This window comes from Equus quagga, chromosome 7 (assembly GCF_021613505.1).
Source record: "Equus quagga isolate Etosha38 chromosome 7, UCLA_HA_Equagga_1.0, whole genome shotgun sequence".
Classification (NCBI taxonomy): Eukaryota; Metazoa; Chordata; class Mammalia; order Perissodactyla; family Equidae; genus Equus; species Equus quagga.
The window spans coordinates 130,124,735-130,137,893 of NC_060273.1; the positions used below are offsets into that span (position 1 = coordinate 130,124,735).

General features: G+C 42.3%; 1 protein-coding gene across 2 annotated transcripts in view; it reads right to left on the bottom strand.

The window, feature by feature from the left end:
- IQGAP2 (IQ motif containing GTPase activating protein 2) overlaps window positions 1-13,159 on the bottom strand; it is a 267,686-nt gene that overhangs the window by 108,364 nt on the left and 146,163 nt on the right. For both annotated transcript variants that reach the window (XM_046666170.1, XM_046666171.1), the window contains exons 6-9: window positions 6,524-6,591; window positions 6,093-6,206; window positions 5,272-5,450; window positions 3,117-3,204 (exon numbers count right to left, since the gene is read on the bottom strand). In XM_046666170.1, coding sequence (XP_046522126.1) covers window positions 3,117-3,204; window positions 5,272-5,450; window positions 6,093-6,206; window positions 6,524-6,591 — 449 coding nt within the window. The remainder of the gene's footprint in view (window positions 1-3,116; window positions 3,205-5,271; window positions 5,451-6,092; window positions 6,207-6,523; window positions 6,592-13,159) is intronic.

Genomic DNA, 13,159 nt, shown 5'->3' on the forward strand with positions numbered 1-13,159 from the left:
CCCAAGGAGACTGAAGCTCCGTGAGGACCAGAAGCAAGTCTCACCCTACTGCTGACCCTTCCTCTGAATCAGCACTGGGGGAACCCCAGGAGGCGCTCAGTCACCATGCTGCTTAACAGTGACGGCGAGTTCCCAGAACATCCTCCCTTCAACGCTCGTGTTCTGTGAAGTGTGATTCTTAAGAAAAAATAACTTCAGATGTTTTAAAAATATTACAACCAAAATTCGTATGATTAAATAAGTCTGTGCTAGTAACATTTAACCTAAAAAAAAACCCAAATAGCCCTTATTACAGAAATGCCTTGGTTTCCATGATCTGACCCAACCATAAGCTCTGTGATGTCTCTACCAGCTGCAGTATTCAGATTATGAAGACCTGGATTTTAGTGACCAAAACGCAAAACTGAAGATGCCTGGGACAGTAGACTCAGCCTAGTTTTCAGAAAACAGAAATGGAATTGCTGACCAAATGGAAGAGAGAGTGACGACCTCTGCCGCCAGGCAACAGCACACTGGACAGAACCGCAGGATTCTGCCCTACAAACAAGGCTTCAGGGTCGTAGAAATAATACACACCTATAGATTTCTAGAGCTTTTCAAGGGTTAATCTGTCTCCCTAATACATGACTAGACTGCAGCTAAGATTCTTCTAACCTTTTTAACAGATGACAATTTATCTTCTCTAACTGCATTCACCAGGAGCAAAGCTCAATATCCTTTCTCCTAAGAGACATCATTCAAATAGCAGGAAACACAATGAACGCAATCCTTCATGCCACATCCTCAAAAACGTACATGGATTCTGAAGGACCCTAAGAACCCAAACACTTTTTTCTGTTCTTAGAATTAATATGACAAGTGAAAGAATTCTAGAAAGGAAGATCAGTGGCTGTTGGTGACGTGTGCTTTTCTCCTAAAGTTTCCTAAGGCCTTTCAGCTGTATCTCTGATTTCTCTGGAGAGGACCTTTATCCACCTTTGAAAACTCTATTATATCCGTTTGCACAACTGGATGGTAAAATATTTCCAGAAAAATCATATCCTTAAAACACTCTTAATGAACCATTTCTTCTAAAAAAAAAAAAGTAAGCTTAATCACTCTTTTATACTCTGCACTTAACACAATTTCCAGTACTGATCCTAACAGAACACGTCATGTAACGAATGGAACGCACGTGCCAAACCCAACAGTTAAATGATTGCCCTTCGTACAAAGCTGAAGCCTCTGCCAACAGATCCAGTGACATTACCATGGAAGCTGTCACTTATTCCGTTACTATGGCTGCTGCAAATGTAGACACCTTAACATTTTAAGAGAATAACCTACGTGGTTGGGGGAAAGCTCGTCAAGTAGCTAGTCTTATGAATTTGAAAGCATACAATTGCCTCATTGTCATGTCACTGACTAAAATATGTTTTATAGGGCTTTTTCAAAGCTACTTTTAGTTCTACCAGACTATAAATTTTCAGATGAGGAGAGATCAAAAACTTCAGAATAATCATGTTCTCCCCATTTAAAGCCATTATAAACTGCAAAGCCCTTCATAATTTGAGCTAGTTATGCGTTAGTGCTAATCATCTCACGCTTTTTATTTAAAAATGGAAAAAAAAAGCACAGCCAATTTGGCATTAAATTTGTAGTCAGGAAATTACGTCATTGAGAAAAGTATGAAAACATTTATACAAGGCACGTTATTTAACATGAAAAAGAAATCTGTGTTAGTGGTTATAAACATTTCAAAAATAAAGGATGGCAAAAGGCTTGTGGCACCGTTTCCTCACGAAGCTTCTGGACCTCCGATGTCTCACTGGCAAGATTAATTTCTTCCTGTAATTCGTTTCTGTCAAGCATAATGATATTCTCAGCTTCCAAATAGAGCAGAAAGAGAAACTGGACATGGTGCTTCATGTATCATCACCAAAATGTTCAAAATTTACTAAGAATAAAAGGATAGGAACACGTATCCCAAAACCTTAACATGTTCCCTTGAAAAAGTTACCCCTGAGCTCTCAGCAGTTGTGTGCGGTAAACTGTCAGACCTACTCAGTGGTTGACCCCAAGATGCTCACATCCGTTTTCTCCCGGCCTCCATGATTACTGCTCGAAGCCTTTAGGATGCTCTCTACCTGCAAGTTAGGAGCAAACCTCCGGGTAACACCTATAGGGTGCATTTCTTTGAAGGTAAGAGCAGTGAAGAACGTTCAAAGCTCACCTAGGAGGTCAAATCAAGGGCAGGGTTTAGGGCTGCGATAATTGGTAATTAGAGGTCACTCTAAGTTTAACTTTGGCAAATGGTTCACATGCTTTATTAAATAGGCTAAATAGTCTTTCATGTATTAGTTTTTTTGGTATATATGGGTTATTGAGGTTGACCTATAAATGTCAAATAGGATGACTTCCTGCCTCAAGTAAAAATAAATTTTATTAGAGAGGGGGGAAAAGGCTAATAAAGAGATTAACGTATTTAATTGCACGAGCTTATTTCAATAACCCGAGTTTTGTGTTCTTCGTAGTCACACAACTGAACTGGGCACCAAGAAGAAGTGAACTGTGCAGCACCACAGAGTCTCAAGGACGTGGGAGTCAAGCCCGCTGCCCTGCGGTTCCATCGGCCTGTCGGGTCCCGCGCACTTGCACTAAAGCCACACGAGCTATAAGAAAACAAGCCTCCCCAACTGCAGACTGACGATTGGGAAGTCTAAAGAGCGGAGGTGTCAACAGTATCTTCTACAATTCCAATGGCATGCCACCACGTAATCATAGGCAAGGAATGACAATCTTCAAGTCATAATCTTTGACTAAGTAACCTTCAGTATTAGCCCAATAAAGGATAGGTTCAAAATACAACATACACCAGACCTGTGACGAAACAGGAAGGTACAGTTAAACTGGCTTCAACATACTTTGCATGAAGTGGGGCGAGCTCACCAAAAAAGTCCTGTGGGAAACGTCAGATGATGCAGCATAATTTAGAGTGACATTGACATTCAGTGGATTTTCCATTGTGTAAAGCAGTTTTACAAGGATACAAAACTTGAGAGCTTTGCTAAGATTCTGACCAGGAAAGTCTGTGTCTTATAGAAGTGTCCATTCCTGTCATACGTGCTCTTACTTACTGTTGACTTTATTGATGTTGCCTTGGATTTCTGCTTGTGTCAACAGTTCTTCATATGCGTCTCTTTCTTCTTCTGAAATACAGTTATTCTGCAAAACAAAGTCTTCATTGAATCCTGAGGTTAAATAAAATGTTTCCAAGATCAATATTCCAAAGCAAAAATGCAAAGAGTGCTAAAAACCATTCATGAGTTTTCATTTGAAGTCAATGCCGGCATTTAGGAGCACCTGCTCTGTGCAGGGCCCTTGGCTTAGACACACCCGGCAACAGACCCAGCGACTCTCTGAAAAGGCGTAATTGTCTAATGTGGAAAACATCAGCTTGGCCCACTTGATAGTGCTTTTTTTGTAGATCAAAACCAATTCAATTCTGGAAATTCCATTTGATTCGATCTAATAAAATCAAGAACACAAATAATAAATATACATAGAATAGATTCTATAGGAGAAGTACGTATCAGTTAGAAACAAAGTTCTAAAGAGACAACAATTGAGGAGGCCCTGGAGGAAGAGAGCAGCGTTGAGGGAAGAGAAGAGGGAGCAGGGTTTGATGGCAAAGGCAGGAAAGCTCAGCACGCCGGGCTACAGCATGGAGTGTGTGTCCTGGGTTAGCCAAAAGGATGGGGAGGTCAGCTGGGTACCCTACAGGCCTTTTAGGCCAAGTGAAGGACCTGTACTGAACTCAGTCGGCAGTAGGGAATCAGGGGAGGTTTCTGGTGGGATAACAGATCTGTAGTCAAAGATTAATTTTGGAATCTCTAGCTCGGAGAGGGGTTGGCTTGGAGAATGACAGGAAGCAGGGAGACCCATGAGGAAGGTGCTGAAAGAGTCCTGAGACAGGCGAGGAGGGGCAGGGCTGGGACAAAAGCAGTGAGACTAGAAGGTAGGTGGTGGATGTAAGCCTGGCAGGAGCAGGCAGTAGGATGCAGCGATGGAGAGGACACGGGGGACATAAACAGAGCTCTGAAACAATGGAGTCATTCCAAAGGGAGGCCAGCAAAGGGCAGGCATGCGAGAAGGGCAGAGATGAGTACCCTTCTGACATGGTGGGGGCAAGGCCTGTGGGACAGAGATGAAGCTATCTGGAGGAGCATTAGAGGGGCCTGGTACCAAGCTGACAGCAGATTTCTTCAACAAGTGGATGAGCCTGATTGAGGAAGACAGAGACAGAATGATCCAATGCCAGACCTTGAAGCATCCCCGTATTTAGGAGGAGGAGGAGGAAGAGACACTGAGAGATGCAGAGGAGAACCATGCGGCTAAGAAGCGCGCAAGCTGGGGGAGCAGAGATCCCAAGGCAGGCGGGGCAGGGAGGTGGAAGCCGCCAGGGAGAGCAGGCGGTGAGACAAAGCGGTTACTTTCGGTAACGGAGCTGAAGCTGACATGGCCAGAACTTCAGGAGACGAAAGCAGGGAGGAAGTGGAAGGTCTGAGTGCAGACAAGTCTTCAAGGATGCTAGACAGGGAGGCAGGACGTGTGACGTAGGATCAGGAGCCGCTGCCTTGCTGAGGAGGGAAACCTCCTCAAATCTGAGGGTAAACTCTTGGGAAAATACGAGGAGACGGGATTCAAAATATCCCCTCTAAACCTCACCACATGGAATTGTTAACCTGTACTAACAGATCTAAAGGTAAGCTGGATAACAGAGGGTCTGCTGGTGACGCCTGCCAAGGGAAGAGCTTCAGCTGCCACTGCTACACCTCCCAGGGAAGGAGTTAGGTTTACGACACGGCCGTCAATTCTTGAACCTGTAATAGTCATCGTACAAGGAAATCTAATTTCCTTACATAGTGCCTGGTCTTCTTCAACCTGTACATTTCACCCAAACCAACTGCCTATGGCTATGAAGACCACAGCCAGATGATTTAAAAGTATCACTTTTGGGGCCGGCCCTGTGGCCTAGTGGTTAAGTTTGGTGGGCTCCGCTTCGGTGGCCCAGGTTTGGTTCCTGGCGTGGACCAAAACCGCTCTACTAGTGGTCATGCTGTGCTGGTGGCCCACATACTTAAAAACTAGAGGCAGATTGGCATGGATGTTAGCTCAGGGTAAATCTTCCTCAGCAAAAAAAAAGAAACCCAAACTATCACCTTTCACATTAAGGCTTTTTCAAACCAGCAACTCATAACCACATTTATTACTGAGAATCTAATTAAATACCTTCAGTCTTGCATTTTCCTCTTTTCTCTTTTTGGCTTCCCAGAGTTCCTTCTGATAGTCCTGTGCCAGGTCATCATCCACTAAAGTTAAAACTGCATTTGGGTTTCTTAGCGTTACGATGGTCTGCTCCGCGATTCCTTTCTCAATAGCTTCATTAATGGCTATAACTGCAGCATGCACTGAAAAGTAAAGAGAAAAAAAGATTTTTATCAACAGAAGATAATATGGACAGTTGCACTGACACTTACGCAGTTTTACTTTCTTCTCTGGCTTCCAGCAAGCATGCCAAAAGAGACCTCAGACACATCACAGAGCACCCTCGACAACCTCTCCACCTGCCCGTCTGTCTCGGGTCCTGTCTCAGCATCCGTTATGTAACCCCTATTATTTATTCAACTTGCACTGAAGGGCTGAAATGAACTAAGCACTATGGCAACCAGTGGGGGTTCAAACGGTGACACGGACACTTCTAAAGTACACGTTTCCAAGAGACGTCTGCAGTTTAAGCCACAGCCCTGAAAGACTCAGAGCAGAGCACCTGACCCACCACTGACAGCTAAGGATGCAGAAAGCAGAGAAATGTTTTGGAGGATGAAGATATTTCTGGAACTTCTTAATTCACATTGCACAAGTGGGTATCTAAAGTCCAAAATCAAGTACTTGGTTATGTTCTGCTATGCTCAAATTAACGATCTATGATACATATAATAAAAACTTTTAGGGTGCCTAAAGTATCTTATAAATATTCTATTTCTCATCACCAAAGTCAAGTACAGGCAAGTCTGATGTCAATGGCAAGTTCAGATTTTAAGTAGACTTACACGCGGCTTCATCCACAGACAGTTCATTAGCCAGAATACCACCTATTTTGCTGAAAGATGGCATCTGTATTCCGTATTTCTCAAGTTCCTTTCTCATATTACTGATTTCCTCCTCTGAAAACAACAACAACAACAAAAATCAAAGAAAGCCACAGAGATGGAGTCAGGAATGAGCATACTTGCATCATGAAATGTCTTCATCAAAAAGGTGGGGCCACTTCTAAACAAGAACCCTAGGAAGAAGCCAGCCTCAGTTCTTCATTTTGGAAATGTGGGGAAAAGGAAGTCAGGTCGAGTACAAACAGGATACTAGGTTTTCTCCTTTGATCAATATAGAGGGATAAAAGGAATCAATATCAGAATGAAAGAGATACTGGTACATTTTCTTAAGAACTACATTGTAAAAAGACTACAAAGATAAAGAGTAGTACCTGTGAAGTCTACTTTGCCCAACAAATCTTGGATCTGGGGTGCTATTCCTAGTTTGAACAGATATAAACTGAAAGAGAAAACACAAAACTATCAGCAACTTTATCATCATAAACGTTAAAGTTAGAAATTACATAAATCTTAAGGGCTTTTTCAGTTGAGAAAGATCTTAAGAGATTATCTCATCTAATCCATTCACTTCACAGATGACGAAACTGAGTTCCGAGATAACACAGCCCCTGGTGGGACCAGGACTAGCATCCCAGTTGAAGTCCCAAAGACTGGTCTTCTGTAGCACACAGCACTGCCATAGGGTCAACCAACTCTCTGTCATCTATTTGTAGGGCAAGTAAGAGACACAACTCATACAAAACAGCAGGTAACCAATGCGATAAACATTTCTTTGAATATTCCTCACACAATTCTTATTTTGTTGAAAGTACAGTTCAAAACATATTTTACTTTTCATCCCTATATATGCCTCCAAATACCATACACTCCTTGAGGAAACATTTGTTTCACATTTTTTGAACCAACAAGTAGAGTGGCAAGACTATTAGTGGATGGAATGATGTTAAAGATAAGCCATGAGGCAGGCATACTACTACGTGGAAGGTGGAGAGGAAATTGTATATATTTTTTTAAAAATCCCTTAGGAAGCAGTGATGGTACCCACTGACCTACCCATAACCTGACAAAAGGAGCTGAAGGCTGGCATCTAAATTCCAACAAAGAAGATGAGACTATATGCTTATGTGACTTTTCTCACTTTACCACTAAGCCATAGTTTCTGTTCCATATTTATCAGGGACTCACAACCAGCACGTGCCCTGCAGGGCACTGGGAAGCCATGCTGTGGGGCAGTTACACAGATCCTGGCTCCTGGGGGCTGAGGCTCTGAGCCAGGGAGGCTCCCACATCCACCAAGATGAGCCTCCCTCCTTAGCCCCTGAGTTATCCCCTAGGGTACCAAAGAGAACAGCTTTCAGAAGGTTGTGTGCACAGCTGTGTGGAGTGTCCTGAAGGCTCCCCGTGAGGAGCCAGCGCTGGAGGCTGTCCTGCCTGCAGGATGCCTTTCCTGGTTCTCTCCATCCTTCTGAGCAACTGGGGCCAGACGTGGCTCACGGCAGTCGTGAGAGTCTCAGTGTCTACGTGAACGTAAGAACCCGCTCTACCACCATACACGAGAATGCCATTTCCTCTGTCCCCTTATCACCACGGGACACTATCAACGAAACTTGCCAATCTGAGAGTCACAAAATGTTATTCAAGTCTACGTATCCTTTTGTTAGTTATGAGGGTAAACATTTTTTCATACACATATTGGCCATTTCCATTTCTTCCAGGAAAGGCCTACTAATAAATTTTTGAATTTTAAAGATTTTTTTGGGGGGGGGGGTGGATTTACCTTTTTATGGTTTTCCCCTTTAAACCACGCTTTCCCTTAAAACCACAACCAAAGGACAAAGAGCAAATGACATTTTAACCATTCAGTAATTTTAATTTTAACACTAAATTCCAATACGATATTCATATCTTACATACAGGGGAAACCTATTGGTCTCTGAACATTCTTCACTGTAAAATAGGCATGATGTAATCATAATTCAAAGCTAGAAAGACAGGACACATTCCTTAATTTAAGTTCTAGTTCTTCAGAGATTATCACACGGATATAAAACTATTTACACAGCCTCCAAAGACTTTACTACAAAGGCTCATGCCAAACAAGTCATTATAACTAAACCTAGTATGCTGACATTTTCAAAATCATAATATTTTACGAACCACTTCTCAACTCTTTATTACATGGGAAAAATATTTCAGTTAAAAGGGAGCTCAAATCACATGGAACAAATGGAATGCTAACCTCCTCACTTATTTCTTTCTAGTAAGAGGAACTGCAAAATTACACAGAACTAAACAGACAGGTACCATAAAGCTGCAAAAGAATTCTAGGAAAATAAAATCAAGCCATACTTTAAGAAATGAAAATAGATCCATAAACAAAAAATGTATCATTGTATCACTTCTCTCTTCTCTTTTTACAATTTAAATGCACTTCTCTCTTCCCTTTTTACAATTTAAAAATATACCTGAACTACCTTGTCAAGGAAACTATAAAAATAATTCACTGGGAGAAACTTTGAAAATGTGACAGTAAAATTTAAACACCCATAAAATGTCTTCTAACAACAAATTTTACATCTATAATTATTTCAAATATTTAATGTAGGTTTTTGTTTTTTTTAATGTCAGGTAGATTCACCCTGAGCTAACATCTGTTGCCAATCTTTCTCTTTTTTTGCTTGAGGAAGATTAGCCCTGAGCTAACATCTGTGGCAATCGTCTCCTACTTTGTATGTGGGATGCCTCCACAGCACGGCTGATGAGTGGAGCAGGTCTGCACCCGGGATTCACACCCGGGATCCAAACCCATGAACCCAGGCTGCAGAAGTGGAGTGCACAGAACCTTAACCACCTGGCCACAGGGCCAGCTCCTGTATTGTATTTTTAATGTATTTTAATGTGTTACTTATATCAATGTTATGCTAAAGTTTTTTTTAAGTCTCTTCTTTACCTCATTTCTTTTTTTTAATGTATGCTTTTGTTTGGTGAGGAAGATAGGCCCTGAGCTAAAATCTGTTGCCAATCTTCCTCTTTTTTTTTCCTCCCTGAAGCCCTAGCACGTGGTTGTATATCCTAGTTGCAGGTCATTTTAGTTCTTCTATGTGGGACGCCACCACAGCATGGCTTGATGAGTAGTGTGTAGGTCCACGCCCAGGATCTGAACCGGCAAACCCCAGGCCATTGAAGCAGAGCACGCAAACTTAACCACTCAGGCACGGGGCCGGCCCCCTCTGCTAAAGTTTTAACATACTTTCAACTTATATTCTTATATCAAAGGCTAAGCTAATGAATATGTATTATCCTTAATACAGCTCCACTTCTACTTCCCCACCTATGTTGAGATAATCTAGAATTTTAGACCCATGTTTTCATTTTCATTTTATACAACAAAAAATTTGATAACTATAAATTTTATTAATTTCTTTTTTAATTTCATCCATATCCAATTTTCCTCTTTCTTAGTTTTGCCTTTGGTTTTGTTGTGTATACGTGTAAGTGCTCGACAAATATTTGTTAAATAGATCAACGGAATGAATCGCCATCTGCACATTTTAATATTTCATTTGTTCCTTGGGTGTTGAATCTGATTCCTCTTTCATAGTGTTGGTCTCCCTCAAGTGTCTGGCATTTCCTGATGTGGCACTCATCTTGGGGTTTGAGATTTGCTGTTTGTCACTGTCGATCGCAAGTCCCCATGACAACAGCCAGCTTGAGGGAGACTGTGGGGGAACGATGGGGCTGACCCCAGGAGGGTGGCCCCAGTGGTTTCTGGGCTGCTGTCCCATTTCTCAGTCAATCCGATCTCATCTGCTTGCTTTCAGTCAGGAGCTGTTTAAATTTCTGGTCAGTGGATGCCATTCTTTGTTATTACAAATGTTGGTTTGTTTTTCTTTCAAATTACCACTTTAGTAATTTCATGTCAGTTTTGGAAAGAGAGTAAGAGAGCTGTGCTCAATGATCTTGACACAACTGTTTTCCCATTGTTTACCCATTCATTTAACCAGTATGTATGAAATATCTACCACATAATATTTCTATCGTGCTATTTCTAAAATAAAGGTATTTAGGCTGCCACAAAATATAGGCTTGGTAATCTGAACTAAAGCAATTACACTAAACAAAACTGTTCATTTTCTCCTGTGGTACTAAAGAAATTAGGCGACTATTTCCAATTATACTTTTTGCTTCTCCATTGTACCCTGTAATACTCATATAAATCTCAGGATAAACAAACTTCCTGGTTTAACTGAAAGTTACCACAAGGTGGTGCTGAGAAGTTAGCTTTTGGAGAATCTTCGCTTTTAAATTGATTTTAAATCAGAGACTTTCTTTAGCTTGTACAGATCAGGTAGAAATCTCATTCGCATATACATACCTTCACCAAAAATGTTTTTGTAAGTGTTAACGTATACTTTCTATTTGGCTTCAGTTTTCAACATTTATTGTCTCTGATATTGAAGTTTAAACTATTAGCTTTAAAATAGTGTCACACTGTGGGATTTTTATATGGAATCTCTGCATGGAGGAGCTTCTAAGCAGATGACTCCAAGGGGCAAACAAAGGTTTACTAGGAAACTGTCTCTATCCAGTATTCTCGGGCTGAAAAGAATGAGCAATAGCAGCCGCCCCCCCAAGCATTTAAATTCAAATGAGGTCATTCATCATGCGAAGCATATAGGAAATCCAGAGTCTTAATCCTAAAAAAGCAAAACAAAAAAAAGCCCACCCAGTATAAAAAAACCCCAATTTCTTGTAGCTCTTCAACAGTGAACTCATTAAGCGCCTTCAGTGCCTAACAGCCAACACAAAGTGCTGAGAGCATTCCAAAGGATGCCGCAGAAGCAATGTCGCCACGGCTTCCCCGGCGAGACAGCACTCGGTGTGACCCAGCGAGCCTCTTACGACCCCAAAAGCGACCGCGCTCTCATGTTGCTGAGCGAGGCCAGCAACGGACGGGTTGCCCTGAGGTACTGAAGCTGCACTGGCCCATGTGCTCTTATTTGTACAAATAATCAGTTCAAGTTCAGGAAGCAATAAAGAAAGTAAAAAAAAAAAAAAAAACCTGCTACTAAGGTTTTTCCTACTACTTTCAATATATACATTCAAAGGGGCCAAAGAAATGCACTGCCAACTTAAAAGGCGGGAGCTGAGTTTATCACAGCTTTTCTGGATCACATCACGTGCAGTTCATTCTATGCTGTAACATGTGAGATGAATGTCTGGAAATCAGAGCCGCATGGCTGAGCAGAGGGAGCACGGGGCTAGAGTCAGCAGCCCTGGGTCCCGCCCCCAGACCGCCAGTATGTGGATGTGTGACTCTGAGCAAGTCACGCAACCCCAGCTTTCAGTCCTCTCCTCTGGGAAAGGAAGGATCTGGACTCAACTTCCCAGGTCCTTCCAGTTCTGAAGTTCCATGATGCTATGCTTTAAACATCCTAAATATAACAGATCAGAGGCCTGTGCTGAGGTTCAAGTGTGACGCCACAGTTAATTTTCTGGGGAGTAGGGCAAGACTTGATTCTCTTTGGAGGCCAATCACCAGCTGAGTCAGCACTAACGCAGGTTCTGGCATCACACAGCCTGGTTTTGAATCCCACCTCTGCCCCTCACTGGCTGTGTGACCTTGGGCAGCCTCTCTGTGCCTCAACTGCCTTGGTTATAAAATGAGACTAATAATAGCACGTACTGAACAGGGATGTTGTGAGGATGAAATGAGATGACATCTGTAAAGTACTTTGAACAGAGCCAGGTACATAATTAAAAGCTAAGTGTTAGCCTTTGTTTTTATTACTATTATCCCCTGTTGAATAAGTGTGTCCTTTCTATACAAACACTTGCTAATAACCACAGTGGTTTCCCCACTTTCAACACTGAGATTCTTCTACTATTTGCCCTCGCTGGTTCCATGTTTGAAATGGTTTTCTCTACCAAGCCACACTGTTTTCCCATCTTAGTCACATGCATCACTATCAATATCTCGGCAAAATCCTGTGTTCTATACCCAATTTCCAAGCAGACATAAAAGGAATCCCGAGCAATCTTATCATGGGGAAATCAGTTCAGTTAAGACAACTGAAAAGTTAAAAATACAAACTCCAGAGACTTCAAGGTGGAACCAAGCATGTATGTGCTGTGTTAGGTGACAACATGTGGTTCATGGCCTCAAAGAGCTTAGAATCTCATAGGATAGAAAGTCCGAGCCATAATATTAATTCAAGATAGGAAGGGGAGGAGAGAAGGCAGTCCAAGGCATGGAGAGAATCCTGTACAAGGAGTAAGTTGAAAGATATGGAAGGTGCAGCTGCCTTCCTCACCTTAATCCCAGATACTGCCATCTCCAGATATCCCTCCTGAGAACATGGGACCACAGCCTGTCCTTTGGGTAAAGGACTATTTCTAGGAAGCTTACTTGTAAATGCAAATATGTTATCTGTCGGAGACGTATCAATAGGGTACAAGGCAGCAATGGGTTCTTAATAGGAAAAGGGTCCTAAGGGCAGGGAGTCTAAGACAAGGGGACTTATGCATTAAGGTCTGAAGAACCAGTTCAAAGGCCGCCTGGTAATCCAGGCAGCCACCCGACCGTGGGAGCTGGTAGAGGAGCCCTTCTTCACAAAGCTCGCAGGGTACTGGAAGAGCTGGCCAACCAGAAGTGGGTCTGCCACGGCCATTTTCACAAATACAAGCCCCAGAGGTGTGCTATTTCGACATCGTCACCACATCTGAAAACATGACTGCTGGGCCGGCAGCTGCATAATCTGCAGCAGGAGCAGTAATGCTCACACGAGGGGAGGCCGACCCATCCACAGCTCGTTGTTCTCAGTGTAGGAGAATCTTAATGGTCAAATCAACTTTCTACAGCAAGAAAAGCAGAATCCAGAACCCTAATCTCTTAAACTAGAAAAATCATTATGAACACATGACTTTAAAAGGATTCCTTGGAGGGCTGCTGATTCCATGTCTTAAAGGACAGGATTGGAATGTCCTGTCATGACCACAAAGCAAGG